Raw genomic sequence first — 27816 nt, forward strand, 5'->3', positions numbered from 1 at the left:
TGTTCTTGAGTTCTCAGTAGTCCTCATTGTCCGCTATGTTCAGAGAGTCCGGTTTTATCCCAGGCTTTTTCAGACCCAGGACAGCTGGCCTTGGTGAGTTCCCGATGGGGGGGGGGGGGCTTAATTGGGGGAGGGGGAGGGAAATGGGAGGCGGTGGCGGGGAAGAGACAGAAATCTTTAATAAATAAATAAATTAAAAAAATAAAATAAAATTTCAATAAAACTCCAAAATTTCCCCCTTAAAAATGGTAGACATTCAAATATATTTTTAATATGATATTAAAAACTGAGAATTTATTTATTGAAGTTCAGGTTAAACGCTATCTCTCTCTTTCACACACACAAACATACACATTCATAATTACCATTTCTCATTTAAAACAAGTATTTATGAAACAATTGATTTGGGGCTCTTTTTTATCTCTGCAGCATCTTTGACAGACACTGCATTTATTCAAATACAATGCATCGTTTGATAAATCTTGCAAAAACTTAGTTTATTGTCCACAACTATATATATATATAATACTGTATATCCCGAGTTAATGTCATATTCTATGAGTAGACATTAATAGTTCAATAAACATTTGTCCACACTTAAACAATCGAAACAGAGGAAGAAAATTCATAGCAGAGTTCATCCCTAGAGCTATCTCAGATTACATCGGTGTCTTCTACAGTTACTTCTGAACCACTTTTCCCTGAGTAAATCGTGTTTTACACTCAGAGAGATAAAACACTTCTGCTGTGAGATCTACTGCTCCAAGGAAGTAAGTAAAATGAAATTCATTATTATAAATATCAGTTTATTTCATAAAAATACAAAAATATAAATATACACTTATAAAAATATGAGTGAATTAACACAAAGACGTCTTTCAGCTAAATAAATATGGCAGTAAGAGTCACTCCTAGATCATTAGGTATATTTCTTTCAATTAATTTACAAAGCCGTTGCACAATGTATAATTTCATAGTATATGTGACTGACAATCAGTTAAGAAAACATTTATAAATTTCCTATACTAAGACAAGGCACAAAAAGCCTTTGAAGATTTTTTTTTGATAATTAATGTGATATATTTTTCCAAGCTCAATAGGCAAAGAGGGTGAGATGTTGTTATTACTGTTTTAAAATCTATGTCGTTCATACTCATTCACAGAAACTTACTGATTAAACAAAGCCTTACAAGACAACACTTATGTATTGTTTGGAGTTGATTTTTAAAAATTTCCTCCAAAAAAAAGGATAAAACAGGCCACTCAATCTGGTATCAAAGGGTATTTCCACTCGTTAGTGTGTTCAAGCCACCAGGACTCAGTCGCGGTCACTGTCATCACCCCCATACAGGTCTGCGAGTTTTTTGAACCGCGGCCCCCAGTCGCTGAGGTAATCATAATCCTGGTTACAATCAGCAGTGAGAGATTCTAAGGAGCTGAGCGAATTGGCTACAGAATCGTTCCCTTCATAGGCGTAAGTGGCCAGGGAGTCGTAAGGAGGTGCACTTGGGTCTGAGTCGTTTTCTTTTAATCTCCGGTGGATGAAATCTTGTACATCAATATTTTCCCACAGGGGTACAGTCCTTCTTATCTGAAAAATAGTATCAGGCATGACATCTCTTCTAAGTTTGCTGTCTTCTCTTGCTTCCGGGTTCCTCAATGTGCCGATGTCAAAAGCCTGGGTGTCTTCCTCTCCACCACCTTCATCATTATAGGTCACAATATTATCCCGGACGTCATCCTTTGAAATGATCAGAGGTTCCTTTTTTCGTTGCCTCTTCAATGCAGCAAACAGCACGATTAGAGCTGTTGATGAGAGATGAAGTGATTCAATCAGTAAGATTCATGATTAGAGAGTATATACATAATTCTAGTGTATGTGAAATTTAGATGAACATCTGGAGACATGGGTAACTGTCCAATTAGAACAATAAAGGGAAACACTGCACCATTTAAAATAAAAACAGTAAAATTAAATTAAAGTAATAATTAAATAAATTAAAACATTAATTACCTTTCAAAGCCTGTTGATTTGGGGTATTAAAGATATTATTTGTGAATTACTGCATTTGTTCAACTAAGAATAACTGCATTCTTCTTCTTACTGAACATACATTTATCTCAACATTAAGAAAATAATTATTTAGTCATTTCTATGAGTAAAAATTAAGGGCATGTTTGTAAATGGTCGGTCATATAGATTCATATTAATGGACACTTTATATGTACATATATTTATTTTCCACATATGCACATATATATATATATATATAATGTGTCTAATGATTTTATTTTATTAAATATTGAGGCAACATTTATTTAAATTGCGTTAGTGGAATGGTTTCGAAATTTGTGGAAAATCTGAAATGCAAGTTTTAAGACCTCACTATAATATCCAAATTTCAAACCAAGTTAAATTTGCACTCATGCATCGGGCAGCTACAATTGGATTTTTCTTATTGAAACCATTCATAATTAATAAACTTACATTCAGATTTTGAAACTAAAATTATAATTTTGTTTAATTAATATATTATTCTATTTTTAAATTTGTGTATGTTTCCATGGATGTAATTAAGCATTTCCTCATATAGTCAAGTCACAGCTTTTCTCAGAGAAGTTGAAATAAATTTAATGCATATATTTGACAATCTTCTTTTCCTATTGCTTATACAATAAGATTCATTCTCTATATATGAACATTTATTTATGTGTGTGGAGTCTGCAAGTTAATATTGAGGTTTTCATTTGTCATTTTTTATGATGTGAATTAGGATCTCTCACTGAACTCAGAAATCACTATTTGGTTAGATTGGTTTTCCTTTATGTCTCCCTCCTAACTATTGCGCAAAGGGCAGGAGAGGTTAAAGATGTGCTCACACAACACAACATATACCCTGTGTGTTGGTTTTCATGTTCCAAGATTTGCATGAAAAACATTGTACCAAGAAAGTCATCTCCTTGACTCCTATAAAACGCTTTAAGAAAATTAAAAATCTTATGATTTCTGAATTATGAAATTGATATTAAAACTCAATCAATCATTTTATATATGCAAGAGAAAAATCAAAAACTAAATCAGAATATAATAAAAATATATTGTAAGAAAAAAATATGAAGAAAAATAATCAAATCTGGAAATTTTCTCACAAATTTATTTAAACAGGAAATTGAAAACTACATTTCACCTATTTTAAGAAGTCCAATATTTGCCAAAACTATTTCTGAGCCAGTCTTGATTATGCATGTTTGTAATTCCAGCAATTTAGAACCGAAAGGAGTAAGAATATTTGGATCTGTCCTGGGCTGCCTACTGAGATTTTGGCTCAAATGGTAGAAGAAAAAGGAGGTAAGAGCATGCATATTTCTTTAAAAATAACAAAACAATTTTCTGTTGCCTTTGTTGTACTCTGATTGAATTTTGCTATATTGAATTATTTTTCATTGAATGTTCAGCCTTGAACATGATGGGAATACAGCGTACCATTGTCTTAAATCTCCAGGTCAATTGCAAAGCTCAGATAAATTCCAATGAAAAAACAGATTGGGGACTTAACCTTCTTCAGGTTTTTCTGAGAGCTATTGAAAATGAATAAAACATTACTGTTTTAAAACATATAAAACTATAATCTTTCTTATTAAAGAAAAAATCTTAAATAGTTGAATATCCTCTAAGAATGAAGGCATGTACTAGAAATAGTGTTATTTTGCAATTTAAAATTGAATAAATGTACTTTTGTTTTCTAAATGTTGTAAATAGATAATAGATCACTAAACACATCTTATCTTCTCTAGAAATGAATGAATTTTACCTTACATGAATGGCTCTTTGAGTCATTAATATCTATTTTCCTTTCTGTTCTGCTAGGTAAAAAAAAATGTCTGCTTCATTTACTGGATAGAAATAAACATTTGATGTACACTAATATAATCAGGCTATTACATAGAAAATTGCATCAATATTTTCACTAATGTATAACTAGAATGTAGCATTTATTCATATTATGAATATTATATTCCTAAGTACAGGGTTATGTAAATAGTAAATCAAAAGAAATCATAGACCCTTTTTATAGCATTATCATTTTGACGGGTATTTTTAAACTTTAAATGATTTCATTAATTTTCTAAACAAACTTTTACTACTATGCATTTTATTCATACAGATTTTATTAGTTATTTTTGGTTTGTTTTACATATACTGATGTTAACCCTAGGGCCTTGCAATGCTAAAATGTGTTACCTCTGAGCTATACTCACAACATTCTTCTAAATTAAGATGGTACTGTAATTAAATCTCTAAGATTCATCATAGTGCCAGAGGGTCTCTAAGGCCAAAATTTACAAAATTCTTGCTGTAGGTTTCATTTCCACAATCAAGTTTCAAGCATCCCTAGACTGGACAAAATTTGTGTCTTAAGTGCAAAACCACTCTCATTTTTTTTCTAAAGAGCTGGATGATACTAAATGAAATAAATGTTCCACTCACTTTTGTCAAAGCCTTAGTGAAGTTCTACAAAGATGTCTGGCCAGAGGGATTTTATCCACAGAGCTTGGAAAGATTTATGGTGAAAATAAGCCAGCACACAAGAGCATTAGAATGTCAGCTTGGCAAAGTCTCCTGCCCTTAGTGCAAAAGTTTTGGATGAATATTTTATAGAAATAATTTTTGGAGTGGTTTTCAGTGAAACAACCATTTGATTCAATTAAATGTTGTATTGGTGAATGCTTAGATAAAATATATTCTTTCAGAAACACGATTTAATTTGAAAAATATTGAGTGGGGCATTTGTGATTACCCTCTCATAATGACATTATAAATAAAAGCTGAGGTTGTATGCGTGTGATTGTGTATATATATATACATATATGTATGTATCTTATGAAATTTCTCTGAGAAAAATATCTTAAGGTGTTTTCATCAATGCCTGATATATTTCTACATATTTTATTTTGTTAGGCAAAACATTTTTAAGGGTGAAAAACTCGTACTTTCAAGATTAGAATAGAGAGTTTTAAGGTAGAAAATTTGCATTAATGCATCAATAAATACATTTTAGAAATATCATTTGGAGGTGGGGAGACAGCTCAATAAATAACCAGCTTGCTTGACAAGAATGACACTCATAGTCCCGATTCCCACCAGACATGTGCAATGCCAGACAAGATGATAAAGTCCTGGAATTTTAATTATAGGAGTCTGAGGAGGAACCCAGAGCATCTCTAACCAGCGATGCGGTATATCAGTGAGCTTCAGGTCTTGTAATCTATCGAGTGTCAAAAACAAGGTGGAAATCAATAGATAAAGTCACCCAATGCTGATGTCAAGGCTCCACATATAACTATGTTTAGGTGTGACCTGGACAAGTACACAAAGCCATGCAAACACACAAGGAAAAAGATGCACCTGTTTTCTAGTCATTGCCTAGTTGAACAGATGTGATGGGATTAAATTAAGCCCTTAGAACTGTGGTCATATTACCTTCATGCTATAATTGTAACTTAAAGTTAGACAACTAGTCCTTTCTCTCAAAAACAAACAAGGGGAATATTCTTTTTACATTGAGAATAATTTTGTATAATGTTAAATATGTATGATTTCATATAAAATGCCTGGGGAATGGAGAAGAAGACCTTAGGGAGAGGAGGTTTGAGAGATGTGTATCTTACTGAGCAGGATGACGACACAAAGCAAAATTGCAATGAGCGCTCCTGTGCTCAGGCCAGCAGCAAGCATCAGGGCCTCTGCATTGCAGGACTGCATGTTTCCTTGGCTATCACATGCACACACACGGATAGTGAGTGTGCCAGTGCTGCTTTGAATAGGATAATCATTGTCAAAGATTAACACTGGCAGTAGATAGGTGTTCATTTTGGAGCGGCTGTACCCATCTTTTTGAGTTATGATTCCTGCTGTGTTATCTGAAAAAGAAAAAAAAAGAATGTTAGAAAAAAAATCATTGTATTCATTTCTTTCTCCCATTCATCTATCTTTTCCTCCTTCTCTGGTTCCTCCCCCACATTCTTCCACTCTGTAGTCTTGAGATGTGTTTTCCTGTAGCCTAGGCTAGTCTCAACTACCCTATCTAGAAAACGACCTTGAGATACTTGATGTTCCTGAGATCACTTCCAAGGTGTTGGAATGACAGAAGAGGATGCAACACCTTGCTTCATGTTCAATTTCAATTCTTCCTCCTAATAATTGACACTTTAGAGTTTTATACACATCTTTTACCTTTATTGTCTACAATGGTAAAGTTTGGGTTAAGTGGAAATTCTGGCACTGCCTCAAAGAAGAATTTGTGTCCTCTGGGAGGGTCATCTTTGTCCATGACACTTATTGTCTGAATCAACTGAAAACAAAACATAACCATTAGTTTTGTTCTGCAAAAACATAAACAGAGCTTAGTTTATCCAAGATCTTTTAAGTTGCTATAATTTGCTAGGGCAACGTTCTTATTTTTACATAATTAAAAATTTGACATAATTATCGTTTTCGGGAAAACCCACCAAAGGTGTTGTTTTTATGAATCTATTGCTTTCATCTAAGATAGCATTTAATCAATAATGAAAATTATCTCTGAAATAAAGTTTGGTAGTGTATTATTCAGGGACTGTTTTCCTTCCTGGTGACTTGAACATTGAAAATTGATTAATTCAATTTATAACGTTTTATCATTTTTCTAATGTCCTAATCTCTTGTACTTTTAATTTTCATGATTATGATATTATTTTATTATGAGAAAAATTTTAAAACAAGCCCCTCAAAAAACAAAATTAGGTATTAAAATATAGTAGAATTGAAATTTTACAATTACACAAAAAGTTAGATTAAGCCATACTTTTCTAAGTTACTTAATGCAGCAAAACATAAACAAGGAAACAATTTACAATTTAATATTAAAATATAAATATTTAATACATTTCAATGTTTATTAAAAATGTATGCTTAAGACATTAGCAAATATAACTCACAATCAGCCTATGTATAACTCTATGTGAGAACATTTGGACATGCTATAAATGTATTTATTTTTCTATAGTCATGTTAAAAAGAGTTTTTAAAGTCATATTTTAAGTATCATTGTGAGTGCTTTAGTAAGTATACATCAGAGAAATATAATATCAGTATAACAAAATTTCATACAAGCAAAGCATTGACTCCTGTCTTGCCAAAGGTATGTTTATAAAGTTTATAATAGCTTTATTTACCTGCCCAGATTTTGCATTTTCACAAACAAATGTTTCATAGTACATGGCAAATTCCGGAGCATGATCATTTATATCAAGAATTCTGATGAAGACAGGAATTTGGCTACTTTGTTTTGGGTTATCTGCAAGAAAACTTCGTGTCAATTTTCAATGTCATTTATAAAGGAAGCTTTAAAACCACAATGAGCATCAGTAATCAAGTAACTGATCAATCCCTGTATTCTTTAGCTCATTTGGATGGATGGCAAATATCTTTATTACTTGGTCCCAAAATAAAGCATAATAAAAAAGAAATTATAATTGCGTTTATTAAGGTAAATTTGACAATGTCTATAAGCTCTGTATGATTTTCATGAGGCTAGATGCAATTGAAATCCATTACTACTTGTAAATAAATATAAAACTTATTTAAAATAATTTGTTATCTTTTAATAACATTTTACATAAAGTACTAACACCATCTGATTAATTCTTTCATAGATATTACCACTTTTATAAATAATGTCACAAAAGAGTCTATTTTTTGTCTTTTATTTGCAACTATGGTGAAATAGGTTTAGAAGGATATACCTTCAACTTACTTATCTCTGTGGCTGTAATTGTGATGTTGTGCCAAGGGGATGATTCCCTGTCCAGTGGCTTCAGAGTGAAGATAGAGCCATTTTCTGAGTGAATACTGAAAACCCATTCCATATCAGTATGTCGGTCAACAGAGTATCTGACGGAAAAGAGACTTGTAAATTCAGACCTATCTGACAGCAAAGAGACTTGTAAATTCAGACCTATCTGAAATTACTTACACGGTTCTCTATTTCATGAATTTATAGGAGGAAATTCTCATATGATATAGCAAAAATATGAGTTGTAAAATGATGGCATCTTTTCGGCTCTTTCATCCCTATGAAAACAGTTTGAGGCTCTGACTGTTCCATTATGACCACCTTGTTGGTGAGTGTGTTTGGAGCCATTACTTATACTCCTGGGTAGTTGTGTAAACATTAAACAAAATACTAATTGTTTTTTGATTGATTTATTTTTATCATAACCAAGTATTAAAAATTACTGTAGTGAGGACAGGAAAATAAACAAGGGCAACAAAGCAAGAACTATCTAGCCATCACTGGGTGCACTGCTCACTTTTCTACGTGTCTCCTCAAAGGCACTTAAAAGAACTTTTGATCTGCTTTGCAAGTGCTGTATATTTTAGTGTCGTTACTTTTTGTTTGGTTGGTTGGTTTCACTTTGTAGTTTTATTCTCTTGTTTGTGTATTTGTTTTCAGACAGGGTTTCAAGTAGCTGGGAATGGCCGCTCATCAAGTAGCTCAGACTGTCTTTAACAACTTGTCTTCCCGCCTTCCTCTTAAAATTAATGATATTATTTTTTGAGGCATGTTTGTTGATATAGCCCAGGTTGACGTCCAATTTGGAGTTCTCCTACCTTCTCCTTAGCAACCCTGGTACTGACGACACAGAAAGACTACCCAGCAATAGTTCCTTTTTTTGTCATATGTAATGCATATATGCCCATGAATATTGTTATAGGAAATATACAATTTTATAGAAACAGAAAATTCAGTTTTTTAAGGATTACTTGTTTTTATTTCGTGCACATGTTAATGTGCTGCTGCACTCATGCTCAGCAATTGTGGAGGCAAGAAGTGGGGATTAGATGCTCTGGAACAGGATTACCGAAGATTGAGAACAACGTTGATGCTGGGAACGAAACCCAGGTTTTTTAGAGGAGCACTGCTTTTAATCATTAAAAAATCTCTTTAACATTGTAAATTCAATCTTGAATTTAATTTTGCCAGTTTAATTCAATGTATTAAAGTACTTGTTAAATTTACTTTGACAATAACTTACAATTATCTCAGTGTTTTTTGATATTGTCTCATTATAGTTTTTGCGTCTCTTAGAAAGTTGAACAGTTTCATCTGAGAGGAGAAAAGATTACAAAAAAGAGGCCTAATTGTTTATTTACTTTATTCATTTTGTTTTGTTTTAGTGTGGTTTTGAGACAGTCTCACTGAGCCCGGGGTTTTTTTTGAACTCCTTGCTTAGCTAAGGACAACCTTGAAATTCCTATTCCCCTTACTCTTATCTCCAAGTTCTAGAATTACAAGGATACCTCTGGACCTAGGAGATGCTCACTTCTCATAAATACACTAATTATCTCAGTCACCAGTATTATGACCTTCTGAAGGATGCGTGATAACATTATCTAAAACTGGTTGTTACTTTTTTTTTTCAAATTTTCTCTGACTTTCTTAAGTGCTGTTACAATTACTTGAAAGATAAAAACAAGGCAAAAACATTTCTATGAAGAATGACATATATATTACAATATATTCATGTTGAGTAAAGTGCAATCTACAACATTGTCTTGCAAATTTGTCTCTTCCTTGCTGGGAAAGTTCGGTAGTTAATCAATATTTGATCATGTTACGAAAGGTCTTATAACTTTTTTCACTGCCTGTAATGAAGGTCACAAAAGAAAAAAAAAACAGCTCTTTTGTTCCCAATAGCTTTTTCCTAGATATTAATATAAGGACTCTCTGGTGAAAGAAATAATAAATAATAATTCTAATATTATAAAAGTCACTAATTGACTCTCTTGTAGTTTATGGGAGATCTGAGTAGTTCTGAGCATACGCCAGACTGCTAATTCAGTTAAATCTTAATTGGCAATGCTTTACAGGTTATGAATTCATGGAGACTCACTTTGACAATGTAGAAGTATGCTCACACTTTTTATCATCAACAGTACAGACTTTCTGGTCTATATTTCAACATTGCCCTCAGTGAAAATGGTATCTCATGATTTATTAAAATTCAGAGATATTATTCATTTGCATACAATCTATATTCTACTTTCAACATAGAATTGGGACATTTTGAGTAACTAATTATTAATAAATAGAAGAATTAATGCTAATGAGAAGGAAAAATATGCTAAACACTTATCACAAAAATCATTTCTGTGTCCCTGAAATTGGTTTATAAAATCAATAGTGTTTTATTGATTTTCCTTCATTGAATTTTGAACAGTTATCTGAAACATACCACTGGCATAAACTTTCTCTGGAATCCTTAGTTCAGAGAAAGGAACCACTTAGATGGGTGACATAAAATCAGGAACATTACACAAAAACTCACCTGTAGAATCTGAGCTCAAATATGGTTTTCATTTCATTTTTTATAATAAAGCATTAAACACATTTACCTGTGTTTTTCCCCTAAGACATGCTATTTAGAGACTGCAGTCATACATAAGAAGACTAGTCGTTGTTTTGATGTGTAAAGTTCTTAGTCATATTATCATTGATTAACTCAGTGTAGCCAGCTACAGACTTACTTTCTTCTTTCTTAGTGATTCTTTCAAAAAATATGTTTTTCAGAACTATATAGTGAGAAAATTTTAATTGTTAGAATGGTTGCTGACTATATAATGAAGATACTAATAGTTTCAGAAGAAAATAATAAAAGTAATTTACAGAGATTAATAGTTTTGATTCCAGACCAGTGTTATTATTTGTGGATAGTGTCTATCCTAATGATTGCTATGTAGACCCCAAATGATCTTATAGTGGTGATCCTATGCTGTAACCACCTATGTCTCAGAATTAAAGTCTCTACCACCACATCTGGATAGATCTTTTTTTCACAACAGAAAAATAAAGAAGCCCTCTGTGTATTGATGTTCCCATGGATTCTTTGCACCTCAGTTTGGACTATGTATCTTTTACTAAACTTTAATTCAAATTCTTGCCAATAAATTTGTTTTGCTACTTACTTTTAATTTGAAGGCAACAGAATTTCTTCTAAAAAAAATCTTTGAACTTTAAAAATGCTGAACATAAAATAGGTGTGAATTGAGGCAAGATGTTCTTTCAAAATGCACAAAATTGTGAAATTATAAGTAACCTTTTAATTTGAGAGATTTCTAATAACTGATGAGGTGAAGCAGCGGTGGCAACAGCTGTTAACTGTGACAGTAAATTCATATGGCCAGTAGCATTTATATTGAAGCCAACCGGTTTGATAAACAGATTTTCTGGGTGGTAGATGAAAAATAGTGATAATTTCATCCTCTCTCTGGTGCTTCAACCATACTTCTTTAATCCTTGTTGACTTATTGCTAATTTTTCTTCCCACTTTCAAGAGGTGTCTAAAGATGATTTTATTACATTTCTTATTGTAATAGATTTTGGTGTATTCTCATCCTATTTCCAGGTACAGCTTTATTTGCTAGCAAGTTTGGTGATGTAATTAATAGAACCATAATTCTTGAGGAATTAAGTGAAACTGCAGCTCATCCCCTATACCCAAACATGAAGTTTGACAAGAACTGGAAACTTTAAAGTATACCAGGCATCATTCTATACAATGAAGAAAGGGTGAATCTTTTAAGCCAAAAACATCCCCTTAAAACTGAATCCTCAAGATGTTACCATATATATATACTCAAAAATTATAAATATTCATGAATAATGTATTACATACGTTGTAGTAATTTTTTTCTTATTTTCTGTGTAGCCCAGGTAGTTCTTGTACTCATAGAGATCCACCTGCCTATGCCTCCATAAAGTGTATTTTAATACAGAAAAATTATGAAAGTATTCAGAGATTAGAAATCATGATTAACAATGTAAATGAACTAATACTTAACTAATAGTTTCAGAATATAGCAGAAATCTAGGTTATTTTATTGAAAACATAATTTAATAGAAAGGTAAAAACAACACTGATAACTACTAGGTGGAGAATAATAAATTTTTATTTACTATAAAGCTTATTTAATCCAAAGAAATGTTTCTTAACTTCCTAATGCTGCAACACTTTAATGCAGTTCTTTATGTTGTGTTGACTTCAACTAACATATCATTTTCATTGCTACTTCATAAAGGTAATTTTGCTTTTGTTATGTATTGTAAGGTAAATATGTGTTTGGGTGATCTTAGGCGAGTCCTGCGAAAGAATGGTCCAAATCCAGAGGTTGAGAATCTCTGATCAAAGTAAATCTTTCAACTCAGAAAGTAAGGAATATAATCAAGTATAACTTTCCCTGGCTTCTCTCAGGTAGATGTAAGGTTTCAATTTACTGTACTTTTCTAATTGTTAATACCCACCAAAATAAATAAAAGAATGCAATTCAAACAACGTCTAAACCAACAAACTTTGATTGAAAGTGAAGGTAAGTTTTACATATTTTAATGTTTAAGAATGAAAATATCTTAAGATGCCTAATCATAAATGAATAAATATGCAAATTGTGATATTTTGAAATGGGAATTCTACTCAGAAAACTTTCTTAGGTTTCTACTATATTTCCCCAAGAGAACAGTGTTCAAGCTCATCATAATTTTGTATATATATATATATATATATATATATAAATTTATTTTGTAATGAATTCATTTTTTAAATGAATGCACAGTAGCTATATATTTTCCAAGAAATAGTTGCAATTTATATCCACTAATAAAAGGGAAGTAAATTTTGGTTAAGTATTTGGCTATGCTCAGATAAAGTATTAAAGGTGTGTTAAATACCTGTATCTTTGTAGGTCGCAAAGGAGATCAAAAAGATACTTCCTTTTCCAATAAAAAAAAAAGTAATTCCAACTAATAGGTTACTTAACTCCTCATCTGTTGAAGTAAGTAGCCCTTTAATGAGCATTTTTATAGACCCAAGGATAGTCACATCTTTCACCCATTTGGAGAGATCTATCCTCATATTTTTTACCCAGTTGTCTTCCTCACCAATTTTCCAATCAAGCATTTTCAAAGTATCTGACCAGCCAACCTATTCATTGGCTACAGCCCATGAACAATCACAAATTTCTGGTTATTTCTTCATTCAAACAAAATATATGAGCATGTCTGCTCCCAGAAATTCTGTGTACTGTAAGATTTCCCTTTGCCAGTGTCTTTCAGAGTTGTTCCAGGAAAGAACTCTAGCTGTACACGTACAGGCTTAACATGCAGAAGCATCAGTAAACTTCTTTGGTCAACCAATCATAGGCCACATCCCATGAGGCTCTAGGTGCATACTTGGCAGCAGACGCCATTGTAATGGGAGTAAAAAGCAAAGGCATTTGCACAGTTTCCTCATGTAACTTGCCTCTGCCTTTCGGAACTGCTCAGGTATTTATCATTTCCATTTGATAATGGATTGCAGCTGAGTACATACTACATCATAGCTTGGTGGACCCAACAATAGCTAGCTCACCATGGGAAGCTGAGATTGCATCGTAAATTGGTGACCCATTGTCAAATGTATACTGTCCAGTGAAGCCCAGTATCAGGCCATGAGCTCTCTCTCAAAGGGAAAACAGTCATTTACAGATCAAGGTGGAGCCTTATTTCAAAATTCCAATGGTCTCATTTATGATTCACATATAAGAGCCTGCCAAAGGCTCTAAACAACATCCTTATCTGTAAATGACACTTCACATTCCATCAAGTATGCTGGATAATATGATCTAAGTCATAGAGCAGCCTTCACAGAAGTCTGGACCTGTTGAAGAGCCTTTTCTTGTTCCAAGCTTACTTAAGGATCGTTAGTTGCTTTCTGGGTTGTTTGGTACGTTGGACACAGTAACATACTCAAGTGAGGAATGTGCTATCTACAGAATTTGAAAAGGCCTCCTTAATATTGTGCATCTTTCTTGATGGTTGGAAAAGCTAGGTACTATAGCCCATCCTTCACCTTAGAAGAAATATTTACTGTATATTCCACACCATTGGATTCCTAAAAGTTTCAATGTCAAAGCCTGACCCATGTGGGCTCATAGGCTCTGAAAAGGCAAGCATGAGACCTACTTGAAACTGTACAAGGTTCTCTAAGCATATGTTATGGCTGATATCTTGGTGTTTTTGTGAGACTCTCAACAGTAAGACTGGCTGAATCTCTGACTCTTTTGTCTTCTCTGTGGACACTTTCTCTATTGAATTACCTTGTTCAGTCTCAATATTAGAGCTTTTGCCTTGTTTTATTATATCTTGTATTAGAGTGTTTACCTGTAGTCTCTTGGAAGAGTGGATCTTGGGAAGAGGGAAGGTATGAGGAGGAACTGGGAGAAGTAGAAGCAAGGAAACAGTGGCCAGAATGTATGGTATGCGACAAGAATCTATTTTCTATAACAAAAGAAATCATTTGAATTTGGTTGGTTAGTTACGCAGCCTCTGATATATGTGTTACCAACTCCAGAGTGGTTGCTACTCTCTGTTCACTTGGTTGGTCAGCTATACAGTGGATCAGTGTACTATTTTATTGAAGTGACAGATTATCAGAATTTCTTCAAACTAACTTATGACACACGGGGAGATAGCTAATATATCCTTGAGGAAAAACTATAAAGGTATATAGTGAGCCCTGCCAATTGAAAGCAATTGCTTCTGGTGGTCTTTATGGCCAGGAACAGAGAGAAAAGCATTTGCTAAATCAATAGTTGTATATCATGTACCAGAAGATGTGTGAATCTGCTTAAGTTATAACACCACTTCTGGTACAGCAGCTACAATTGAAGTCACTACTTGACTGAGACTTTTATAGTCAACTGTCACTCTTTAAGATTAGTCTGTTTAATTCAGTGGCCAGACAGGAGAGGAAAAAGGAGATGTGGTAAGAACAAGCACCTTGCATCTTCCAAATCCCTGACCGAGGCACTGATTTCTGCTGTTCCTCCAGGGATGTGGTTGTCTTTGATTCACTATTTTTCCTGGTATGGGCATTTCAAAAGGCTTCCATTTAGTCTTTTGAAATACAATATTTCTCAGTTCATAGGTCAGGATCAAATATGGAAATCTGCCAACGTCTAAATACACAAATCCCAATTATACTTTATGGGACTGGCGAAATAATTACAGTGTTTGTTTAGATACCCTTTGGATCAACTGTGAATCAGACGTCACACGAAGCTCCATTAATTACCTTAACTCCAAGAGGCTTTGCAATTATCCTATGGGGCTCCAGGAATCAGCATTACTTCAAAACCAGTATCCAAAAACCCTCAGCAAATCTGACTATTTCCTTTTATCCAGTGCACAATTGTCTTTGTGAAAGGTCTCTCTAAGGAAGGACTGGAGAAAGGCTAACAGCAAAACTCCAGGTATTTTATCTAGATCCTTTCCCATGAGATCCTGGCCATCCCTTAATTCAAAGGATCCTGTGTCTGTAAAGTGGCTCCAGTCTGAAAATTCATTCACGGGAGACCACATTGGGGCGTGATCTCTCAGCAGCTATAGGCTGAAGGAGCGGAAGGAGCTCATGCAACACGAAAGTATATTCCTTCCCCACAATAGAGATAAGAAAGATTTTGTCCCGACTTCTTTGCTCATGTTCTCCCTCCTTCTGCTCCTCGTTGGGACCTTGGGAGCTCAGTCCAGTGCTCCAGTGTGGGTCTCTGTCTCTATCTCCATCAATCACCAGATGAAGGTTCTATGGTGATATGCAAGATATTCGTCAGTATTGCTATAGGTTAGGGTCATTTCAGGTTCCCTATCCTCAGCTGCCCAAGGAACTAACTGGGGACATCGCCTTGGGACCACGAGGGGTGCACCAACCCACTGAGACAGTGGGGCTGATCTATTGGGAACTCACCAAGGCCAGCTGGACTGTGACTGAAAAAGCATGGGATAAAACCGGACTCTCTGAACAGGGCGAACAATGAGGGCTGATGAGAAGCCAAGGACAATGGCACGGGGTTTTGATCCTACTTAATGTGCTGGCTTTGTGGGAGCCTAGCCAGTTTGGATGTTCACCTTCCTAGACATGGACGGAGGGGGGAGGACCTTGGACTTACCACAGGGCAGGGAACCCTGACTGCTCTTTGGACTGGAGAGGGAGGGGGAGAGAAGTAGGGGGAGGGGGAGAAGGGTGGGAGGAGGGGGAGGGAAATGGGAGGCTGGGAGGAGGCAGAAACTTGGGTTTTTTTTTTCCTTTTCTCAATAAAAAAAAAAAAAAAAAGATTTTGTCTTCCTCAAGATCCAGTAATAACATTTTGGGATATATATCCAAAGGATGCTCAATTGTGCCACAAGGACATGTGCTCAACTATGTTCATAGCAGCATTGTTTGTCATAGCCAGAACATGGAAACAGCCTAAATGTCCCTTTATTGAAGAATGGATAAGGAAAATGTGGCTTATTCACACAATGGAGTAATACACACCAGAAAAAATAACAACATCTTGAATTTTGAGGAAAATGGATGGAGCTAGAAAACATCATTTTGAGTGAGGTAACCCAGGTACAGAAATACAATTATCAGATGTACTCACTCATAGGTGTTTTTTTTTAAAAAACATAAAGCAAAGAAAACCAGCCTACAAATCACAATCCCAGAGAACCTAGACAACAATGAGGACACTAAGAGAAATTTATACAGATCTAATCTACATGGGTAGTAGAAAAAGACAAGATCTCCTGAGTAAATTGGGAGCATGGGGACCTTGGGGGAGGGTTGAGTGGGAGGGGAAAGGCAGGGATGGGAGCAGAGAAAAATGCAGAGCTCAATAAAAATCAATTTTAAAAAAGAAAGATTTTTGCCTGGAGCAAGGAGATCATTTGGGGTATCTCTTAGTCATCCCATGTCTTGTAATTATAGTAACTACAGCAACCTAATCCAATCAGAATCACAAAGAGCACAGATGCATCAGCACTGAAGTCATGGGTCACCTGTCAAAATAGATTCAAGACTTCCTGAGGTGTTGAGAAAAAAGGAAATACAGAATGGGTAGTAGGGGAAGAGAGAAATACATACAAGCTAAGATTACATGACCAATTACAGAAACAAGGATTACAACTGACATCATGTTTATGTTACATTTTATTAAGAATGTGTTAATGGAGTTTTTTAGCAATATTTTGTTTTCTATAATGTAGCATCAATTTAAAGAAATGTAAGCGGTTATCACATGATATTGTGACACTAAAAGAGAGTCCTTCAAGAGACATTTCCAACTATTATAAATTTATAATACATTTGTGGGTGTATATGCATGTTACATGATGTTAGAAATAATTGTGACTCTGTTAAATATAGAATGTTCTTGAAGTTGTACATGACATAGTTATATCATATAAGAATAAAATATGACCTGGTTTTTATTAAGTGTGAAGTAAGATAGTATGATTTTGTGTCAATTAGACAAGGGGTGGATTGGGATGGCTAATATAGGTTGTCAATATTAACTAACGCGGAAAGTAGTTGCATACACCCATGAGGGATTTTTCTTAATTAGATCATTTGAATTGAAAAGTTGCCCCTCTAATTTGGGCCACACTTTTTGGTGGCTGCCTAAATAAACGAGGTGGAAAAAGAAAGCTTTAATTCTTTGTCTGATTTCCCTCCCTCTTCACTGCCAAGTCAATTTCTTCAGTAGAATTAGAGCCTCCTTCTTCGGAATTCCCGTGTATACAGAAGAACAGCTGAGACATCTAGCCTTGTGGACTGAACAACTATTGGATTCTTGGACCTTTCTTTAATTTGAAGTAATTTTTGGCTTAGCTGATCCACAGCCTATAAGTAAATTGACCCTCCATCTATCTGTCTGTCTCTATGTCTGTCTGTCTTTCTCTCTCTCTTTATCTCTTTCAATTTATTTATTTATCTATCTAACTATGTATTTATTCATTCTGCTAATTCTCATACTCTGATGACCCTGAGTAATATAGAAGATAAACACATATACAGTAAAATAATATACATGAATAAAGAATTTCAATAACTAGTTAGAATGGTACTTATATGTATCTCATATCATCATATCTTCTATATCATCCTACACATATCAGACATTATTACCCATCTGCATAAATCATTAACTAACACTCAAGTATATTTACACATTTTTTAATCATCAGGCCTTTTAATCATAGTAAATATTTCTGAAACATCATATACTGTTCGGAGCAGTGAGAACCCAGATCCTGAATTTCTTGTAAGCAACTTGTTTTTCCCTGATCTGAGTGCCTACAGCTGCTCTGAGCACCAAGACCTTCAGGAGTTCCTGATGGCAGGAGAGTGGTTTCTGGTGGGTTTGGCTGGGGCGTGGCTATCCCTATATAAGCTGCCCCTGGACACAATAAAGGGGACATTCTTGGGGAAATCAAGGATGACCCGTGTCTCTGTTTCTCTGTCTGTGTGTGTCTGTGTATTTTAACCCCCAGCCCCTTGCCCAAAGCTCGCAAACTGGTGGGTAAGAGCGCATCGAGTGCAGTCACGGGGACGCGGTGCACCGCAATATACATTCTGATTACACACACACACACAAAACATCTTTTAAAAGAAATTTAAAAATACTTTGATGCATAAGCATGTATTACATAGGATACCTTATACAGCATACTGTACAAATATGTACTAAAGGGACAAAAGGCATTAAGCCAAATACCTGCATAATGGACTAGGAAGGAAACACAGTGGGTAAAGTGTTGATAGGAGAAAGATGTAGTACATTTATGCAATCGAGTATTACTTAGCTGTCAAAATTACATCATGAAATTTGCAAGCAAATGACTGCTCTAGAAAAAAAATCATATTGAGTGACGCAATCCTGACCTAGAAAGATATATGGTATGTCTTCATTTACGAGTATGTATTAGCTATTAACTAATTGATAACCAATATATAAACCGAGATGGTAGCTATAAAAGAAGGATCAAGTGGGGATTTACTCATCTTTTGTGGGAGTGGGAAATAGAATAAATTTTTTGGGTGGACTTGGAGTGAGAATCAGGTGGGGAGGGAGAAGAGAGATAGGATCTAGGGGGAGAATGTGGGATAAATGGCTGGAACTGAAGGACATTTGAGGGATGATATGAAAACTCGGTGTAGTAGAATCTTTCTAAAATAAATGAAGGCGATCGTAATGACATTTCCTAATATTGGATGGCAGAATCTCAACTGGCCATCCCTTGTCAATAAATGAGGCTTCCATAAATGGGTCTGGATTTCATTCAATCAAGTTGTTGAAAATAGGGGTCCTATGGAAATACCCAAACAACTAGGATATTGCTAAGACAGTGTTTTGCTCTCTGCATAGTGGGGCTCTACTATGAAGAATAATCACCACACAACTCATTGTACATGGAGAAAAAGTAGAGCTGGAGCCTACATGAAGACTTAACCCCTTTGTTCTAGTGTTTTTAGTAGAAGAACTTACTCTGCACACTACCACAAGAGAAATGTCAACACCAACATAGTCACAACAACCTTCGAAATAAAATCTCTCCTGCCTAAAAATCATGCTAGGGATATGAGAACAGAGCTCAAGCAGGTAACCAAACAATGCCTTACTTTACTTATCTTTTAGATGGAACTTATACATGACATTGCTAAGGAAAGTAATTAGAGAGTAGAAAGCCCAGAAACTTAGAATACTGATCTAAAATATAGTATCAATAAAATGGCTTCCATTGATATTATGCTACACTGATAGAGCGGTTTATAATTCAGTCATCATCAGAGAAGGCTCATCAACAGCAAATGGAAACAGATGCAGAGACCCAGAACATTACACACATAAACAGAGTGTAAATGGGATGTCTCCATCAGATCTTTCCTTTCAGAGTTCAGGAAGCCCTGTTGAAAAGGAGGCAGAAAGAATGTAGGCGCCTGACGGATACCGAAAGAAAGAGGCCCTCAGAGTCAACTAAACAAGATGCATCTGAGCTCATAGACCGAAATAAATCTCTTTACATATTTCTTAGTGGATAGTTCATAAGAATTATTTAAATTTTATAACACTCCTCTTTAAGATGTGAAAATACTAGTCAAGTTTGGAAAATATTGTACTTACTAATTGCTAATACTTTTATCTTTCCTCTTGCTTTACACTTATCTTTTTTAAAGAAGACTTTATGTGGATATGTGAACATAATTAATAAAGCTGTCCTTCAAAATTTCAATATGTAGAAGTTTTATTGTCTATTTAAACAGAGTATATTTATAGAAATATCTACAAAAGGTTACTATAGGGCTTTTATTCTGGATATTTGCTTCTATATTTTATATATATGTATATATATTTATGTGTATATATTCATATATATGTAGTAGGTTGTTAGATATTCAGCTACTTTTTAAACCCTTGTAATTTAAATGATCACATTAACAGTTAAAAGATTAAAATCTGTGGTTTAGTCTGAAATTGACATCCTGTCTCTATTTTTAGAAATTAGTTTTTCTGCCATTGTATAATTATTCACAATGCTCAGACACTCAGCATTGTTACTCTCGGTAAGGTACTTAATATAATAGCATCTACCTCTTGGGCTTGTAAGACTCAAGTTGTTTCCCCTGCCTGGAGCAAGCAGAAGAGGGCAAAAGTTAGACTTGATTTTTGGCATGTGTGTATTGCAGGGATTCCCCATACACAATTATACAGCTCAAGTTTTTATGTAACTCTTAAAGTGGATTGCATGTTTAACAAATACATGTTTTTCAGGTACTTACTTTATTATGTTGTTCATAGAGTCCGGGTCATAGGCTGTGACTTGTCCAATGATGCTTCCCTCCTTCACGTCTTCATCCACTTCCATTAAGTAAGAGAGCTTGCTGAATACAGGGGGTTCATCTACATCTTCCACAGATATCTTCACCATTGCCGAGTCTTTGAAGGGTCCGAGGTGTAAGAAGCGAGGATCTGGGTGGGTATTACTTGCATCCACTCTTATAGTGTATAACATTTTCTTTTCAAAATCTAAATTCTGAGTTTAAAAGAGTAAGAAATGTTAGGATGTATTGGAAGACATAGTAATCATTGAATAAATGAATGTTTAATAATATTTTAACATACTAAAGTCCACTATGGCTAAATAACTACCCCAACTTTATCTTAATAGTTCTATCCAGTCAAATAGCATATTTATTTTATGATTATACAATACAGCTATCATGGAATGAATAGTAGAATTGACAGTCATTGTGTAATTCATTTTACTTTTCATAGGCATAGCTAAATAAAGTATTATCTAACTAAATCCTGATTAAATATCATCATTACAAAAGTTAAATATCAGAAGATTAACTAAAATTAAATATAGAATAAGTTTTATATTTTGTCAATTTGAATATTTGTGGAAAGAAATACATAAAAGAAAGAGCGCAAAGTAGAAATGATTAATATTGGCTGTATTAGTCTTTACATGGTTTGACGTCATTCTCAAGTATCCCATCAAAGCTCAATAAATAAATATAAATCAGAACATCTTGCATAGTACCCTCTGATACTTTGACTGCTAATTCTCAGGTAGGAAGGAGTCTTCAAGGTCAATTCTAGCTCTTAGCTCTTCTTCTTGTTTCACTCATTTTACATAAGCCATCACATTTACAAAAGATACAAGAAATTCATGATGTAACAGTGATGATTGCTCATCTCATAGAGAAATACAAAGCAAATGCCCTGTGTTTACTCTGCATCAGATTCTTGTCTGACACAATACAATCATTTGATAACGAGTAGCAACACAACCATCAGGAATGATGTGTCTTTGACTTGAAGTAAAATCAGTTTTCCTACTTTCTACAAATGATGGACAAGACATAAAAGATGATGATAGATCCATGGTTGTTTTCTTGGTACTGAAAAGCAAAAATAAACTGAAAAGCACTTAGTGAAAATAGGAAGACAGCCAAAAGAAACCTGTTTGACAGTTATGATCCCTTCCTGGGTATCTTTGTCAGTGATCACGTCAAACATGTCTGATCCTTCTCCTTCTGAAATACTGTATTCCAGCTCAGCATTCTCCCCGGTGTCCAGGTCATTGGCTTTGATCCTTCCAAGATGAGTTCCAAGGGGTGCAGACTCCAGAGAATTAAATTGATAAGTACCTGTAAATTGAATCACAGCTGCCTTGACTTTCACCTTCAGATGACAAAAATTTTCTGTTTCCCTCCAAGTAAAGAGATTTAAATTGAGAGACATTTCTATCTTTTGATTTGATTTGATTTTAAATCTGTCAAACATTAAAGATTTGTGGAGTGCAAAAATAGCATGTAGAAGCTAAACTTTCTTGGTTTATAAGTGAGAAATATAATATCCAGAATGATTAAAACAATGTACAGAGTTACTTAAACAGTACACAAATTCTTGATTTAATTACCTAGAACATCTGACTTACAGTCATGAAAAACAATTGTTTGTTATCTGATTATGATTCCAAATATTGTCACCTCACATTTTATGCACACAGAATAAAAAAATGAATGTTCAGTCTTTTGAATAGTCCATATTTTCCCAGTAATTTTTGAGCAGCAATGTTTTTTATTGTGGTTGCTGTGCTTATATATTTAAATTTAATGTCTTTAAGTAGTACATGTTTAATGTTTACAAACACAACTACACATCACATTTGATCTTCTGTTTTGGCAAGTATCTTCTTTACAGACTGTCTATAAATGTGTAAATATGGAAATTGAAAATAAAGAAATATCCTTAAATATGGGTGCTAGGTATTTTATAAACTCAAGGGTTACATATTGTAAACTATTTAGTCCTTTTAAAGAAGTAACTTGTATAAATTATTTCCAGTGGACAGCCAAATGAAATTATCTTGCTGAGCTATGAAAAGGATAATATGGAATTCAGACTCTCTGACATTGAAGACTAATACCATTCCAGGGATTTCTGGTTAGGATCAGAAGGTTTAATCTCACTGTTGGATTCTATATTCACTTCCCTAAACTTTAATATCAAGTCCAAGGGAGTAAAACAAGGAAATGACAATGAATTCACAAATTTATCATGAAGAATTTGTGCTACTGTGTCACTATGTCTGTTGTCCATTCAATTCATGACCCAGCCCTCACCATTTTATCATAATTATAGTGGACACAGTCCTTCTGTTATTATCCCAGCAGATGACAAAACTGCATTGTGGTAACTTATCCAATTATACACTATGTTTATATTTAAAAATTAAGAATGGAATGTTTCTGTGACAAATGGAAAGGAATTTACTGCTCTTTAAGTTTCAGTGAATTAAATAACACTAAAATTTAACAAGTTACATACTAGATGATCTCAATAGTAGTAAGATATTAGCATAACCTAGTTTCCATGACTTTTTAAGTAAACCAAAAGAATATCAAAATGCTGCCAATTTAGCCCACATGCATTGCTTTAAATATAGATCCTGTTTTTAGAGATGATGAAACATCCAATCTGTGTTTTAAAATTCATTTAATAAAGGCTCATAATGCTTGTTTATAAATTAGCTAAGAGTTGTGAACAGTGTATACTTTGGATGTAAACAGGCAGACTTTTACGCCCACCTTTGTACCCAGGCTCCTCAGAAGGGAGGGATAGCAATTGTGACAGTGAGAACATGAGCCTGCAAAGTCAGCTCACTCCTAAAAAGCTAACAAACATTAACTGCACAAGAAAGAAGTATTGGTTTTGTAATGTTTTCTTCCAGGTACTTATCAATTTAATTCTCTTGGGGATACATATCATCACTTTTAGTTTTAGGAAATTTTAACTTTTTTTCTTGTTAGGAGGTATGCATTTATTTGCTCCCGCCAAAGGGAAAAGCAATGCGGACATTTAGTTCTGCTGTGATGGTGTGTTTAAGAACATTTCCAGCCTGCCTTACTCTGTGGAAACCGAGGAGGGTTGTTGTTGACGTCCGTGAGGGTGATGTTCACTGTGGTTGTTCCAGAAAGGCCTCCCATCTGGCCGCCCATGTCCTTGGCCTGAATAACCACCTGATATTGCTCTCTCTTTTCTCTGCTCATGTCTGGTAAAGCAGTTTTTATTATGCCTTTAAAAAAAGTGGAAAATTAAAACATAGACTTTTAAAATCAAGTTATACTTTTCAATATCCATTTTACCAAAGAGAAAATGGGAGTGTCCACAATTAATTTAAGGTACTTCACAAAACAGGAAACATTCCATTTTGTGTGTTTTCTATTTTAAATAGTCTACTTTGCTTAATTTTTATCATAACAGTCTTTAAGTTTTGAGTATTTCCTTATTCTACAAAGTAATCTCTGTGAAATCTTGTAGTCTCCCACATTTAAACCCAATGAATAATAGATAAAAGAGCTAAACAATCAAATAAAGAGCTAAGCAATCAAATAGGTTGTGTTAATATAAGGATATTTTATTTCATTTCCATAAAATAACTGTAGGAAGCAGCTATACAAAACTGTTTGGATAGGTTTTAAAAGAGAAAACTGAAGTATGACTAAAAAAAGCCCAGAGACAGATACTGGTGTTCAACCTGAAGATCAGAAAAGCTAAACAGTCAGGCCCTGGCTCTTACCTCCACTTCAGTCCAAAACAGCAATTCTGCCTCCAGGAATCTCAGAATGATACCGTGTCTGAGAACTGTCTCATCCCATCTTCTATTTATCTCTAGGGCTGGGATTAAAGGTGTGCACCATGACCACCTGGATTCTATGGCAATCTAGTCTGGCTACTGGAATTAAAGGCACGTGTTACCACTGCCTGATCTATAAGGCTGACCAGTAGGGCTTTTATACTCTCTGATCTTCAGGCAAGCTTTATTTATTAAAATACAAAAACAATACAGAAAACACCCCCAAAGAAATTGTGCTTCTATATATAAGATGGAATTGACTAAGACTTTGATGTATTTACCTGACTCTGGGTCCACTGAAAAGTATGGCTGCCCTTGCAGTATGCTGTAGACCACTTTAGCACTGTTCCCATAGTTGGCATCGTCCGCATCAGTGGCAGTCACTTGGATGACAGATGTGCCTGTACCCAACCCCAACCCAAGCAGAAGTAGGTCAATTCTTCTAAATTTTATACTATTTTATAAGCAATTTTCTTACTCACTATTTTCTTCAGTAAAAAGAAATCCTGGATCTACTCTTCACCACACAAGTTTTGTAAATATATGTTGTATTTTTATCACAGAGATTAATACATTCTAAAGAATTAAAACAAATGTTTAATTGAATATTATGATAAGGAAAATTCTTACTAAATACAATGAACATTTAATTTTCTCTTAGCATATGTGTTGCTAAATGATAAGGCACAAGGAAAAATTTGAGATTTTTTAAAGCTCCTGTCTATGTTAATTGTGATTATAAACATATCAAAATATAGAGAGGTCTTGCTATGAAGAAGGAAGCAAACAAACCAGGTGTATTGCAAAATGTAGCTGAATCAGGTCAGAAAGCTTGAGAATTAACATCAGAAATAATCCCATACATCAGTGAAAAAAAGAAAAGAAAAGAAAAACGAAGTGAACTATAATTTTTCTTTGTAGAAGATAATTATTAAACAAATATTTACTGTCCATAGTATCAAATATTTACTAAGACTTGCAAATCCATAAATAGAGCTGGGCGGTGGTGGCGCACGCCTTTAATCCCAGCACTCGGGAGGCAGAGGCAGTCTGGTCTACGAGTGCTAGTTCCAGGACAGGAACAAAAAGCTATGGAGAAACCCTGTCTCGAAAATCCAAAATAAATAAATAAATAAATAAATAAATAAATAAATAAATAAATGAATGAATGAATCCATAAATAGTGAGTAATATTATTAAACTTGCTCAAACGTTAACTTATAAAATTTATATTTCTTTTGTTACCAATTTTATTTCCTACTACAATGAAAATAATTTAAGCCTTTAAATTATAAAGCTAAAGACAATCTCCAATCTAATTTTTACACATTTCAAAATTTTTGTGAAATTATTTGTTTTATTTCCTTTGTTCTTCTTTTGGAGACCATAGGAAACAGACCAAGTGTATTTAGGCTTGGTTAAATACGTGGATTATTGAAATGACACATGCCTGTATAGACCTTTAACAAGGAATGCTCACCTGTTCTCTTCCATACTCCTTCACAATAATTAACTTGCAAATCAATGGGGCTAATACTCTTTTTTCTAAGCATTTATGTTGGGGGACTCAAAAGGGAGCAAGATGATTTCATACAGTACAGTGTGAACAAAAGCAGTCATTTAATTAGATGTGGGAATAGTAAGTCTTCATATGTTAGGCTTAAGTTTTGTTTTTTTTTCTCCTTTGAATTCCAATGAGATTGAAAATTCAGTATGCTGTTCAAATATTAAGGCAGGATCCCAAGCAAAATGTCTGTAAACAAGCCATAATCTTTCCATAGGATTATTAAAGTAGACTTAGCAGAGTGCCAGCAAGTCCTTTGTATTAAAAGTTAATCCTCATGGCAAATGGAGGCCATATGCCTTTGGGCCATATATCACAGACCCAGTAAGAGACAAGAAGGAAATTAAAACTAGCTAGTCCAAATAAAGATTACTAATTGTAAGTGATTTTCCCAACAAGCTACTTAGGGGTACTTGTTGAATTCATAGGCACTGAGCATTTTAAAGATGGCCTAAATTATTTCAGCAAAGAATGAGAATTTGCGTTAGTTTCAAAACTAACTACCAAGGAATGCTAGGTTGGATAGGTCTTTTAGAATATAAATTGGACCATATCTAGGATTTATAAAAGATATATTATTTGAAAAAATAATCTATTTGAATAAATGAAAAAGTACATTTTTTACACTAAACATTAAAATATTTGGTAGAGGAGTATTTTCTTTTTATTTTATTTATTTTTATGTTTATGTGTATGAGAGTTTGCATGGATATTTTTATTTGTCTGATTTCCTGGGAAGGCAGGAAAGAGCATTTGAAGTCCTGGGACTGGAGTTACCGACAGTGACAAGCCACTGTATGAGTTCTGAGGATCAAGCCTGCCTCCCTCCCCAGACCCAAAAGGAGTCCACGCCCTCTATCCATGAGCCATTCTTCCTTTGTTTTAAATGGAAATAAAGACTGAACACATGGTACTAATGTATTGAGGACTCTCTCTCTCTGTGTTTAAAAACAATTAATGGAAAAGAGAACCATGAATTCAAAAAACATCAAAGAGGGCATTATATGAGACTTTTTAAATAAGAAACAAGAAGTAGAAAGTTATGTAATTATGCTATAATCTTAAAAGATAAAAGAATAAAAAAGAAGTAATGCTACAAGAATTTAAAGTACACAAAATTATATATAGTTCTGATCAAATTTTCTAGTTATCAATATTGAAGAAAATCCATGTACTCATACATTATGTAAGTGTCTTATGATTCAAAAGACTCCTGTCTTTCTATATAAATTTATTTAACATTATAAGAATGCAAAGTAGGAGAGATGTTAGAATATCAGTTTCTTCAAATAGGTGAGCTACACAAGATCAAACTTCTTCCCAAACTCTTGATTCCTCTGCATACATTAACTATCTCATTAAAAAGCACACAGGCTACACTCTCAGTATAGAGGTAAACAAGATTGATTTTTGCTAATGGGCGTTTTATTATAATATTATATAAGTAGAGAAAATACTCAAATGATTAATGCTAAATATAAAAAAATATTTCTTAGATATTTAATCAGCATTATTTCAGCAATATTTCAAGACAATATTCATCTTTTTTATATAATGTAGCTATTATACATTGATAGAATTAAATGTATTGACACACATAAGAGTAGGAATTTGATATACTAATGAGTAGTGTTTAAAATTGGGACAATCATAGAACTGTGGGAATTACTGTCTCCGATTGGCTTTTAAAGGCAAATAGATGAAAATACA

At 34.1% G+C, this 27816-nt stretch overlaps 1 protein-coding gene across 1 annotated transcript in view; it reads right to left on the reverse strand.

Annotated features, from left to right (window-relative positions):
- Nucleotides 1-263: 263 nt before the first annotated feature.
- Cdh9 (cadherin 9) overlaps nt 264-27816 on the reverse strand; it is a 100934-nt gene continuing 73381 nt past the window's right edge. Inside the window, exons 4-12 of the mRNA XM_075975843.1 lie at nt 24824-24943; nt 23814-23981; nt 21863-22050; nt 20674-20927; nt 7794-7930; nt 7213-7334; nt 6236-6353; nt 5671-5922; nt 264-1806 (exon numbers count right to left, since the gene is read on the reverse strand). Coding sequence (XP_075831958.1) covers nt 1319-1806; nt 5671-5922; nt 6236-6353; nt 7213-7334; nt 7794-7930; nt 20674-20927; nt 21863-22050; nt 23814-23981; nt 24824-24943 — 1847 coding nt within the window. The 3' untranslated portion in view covers nt 264-1318. The remainder of the gene's footprint in view (nt 1807-5670; nt 5923-6235; nt 6354-7212; nt 7335-7793; nt 7931-20673; nt 20928-21862; nt 22051-23813; nt 23982-24823; nt 24944-27816) is intronic.

Source organism: Microtus pennsylvanicus, chromosome 6, assembly GCF_037038515.1.
Source record: "Microtus pennsylvanicus isolate mMicPen1 chromosome 6, mMicPen1.hap1, whole genome shotgun sequence".
In the NCBI taxonomy this organism is placed as follows: domain Eukaryota; kingdom Metazoa; phylum Chordata; class Mammalia; order Rodentia; family Cricetidae; genus Microtus; species Microtus pennsylvanicus.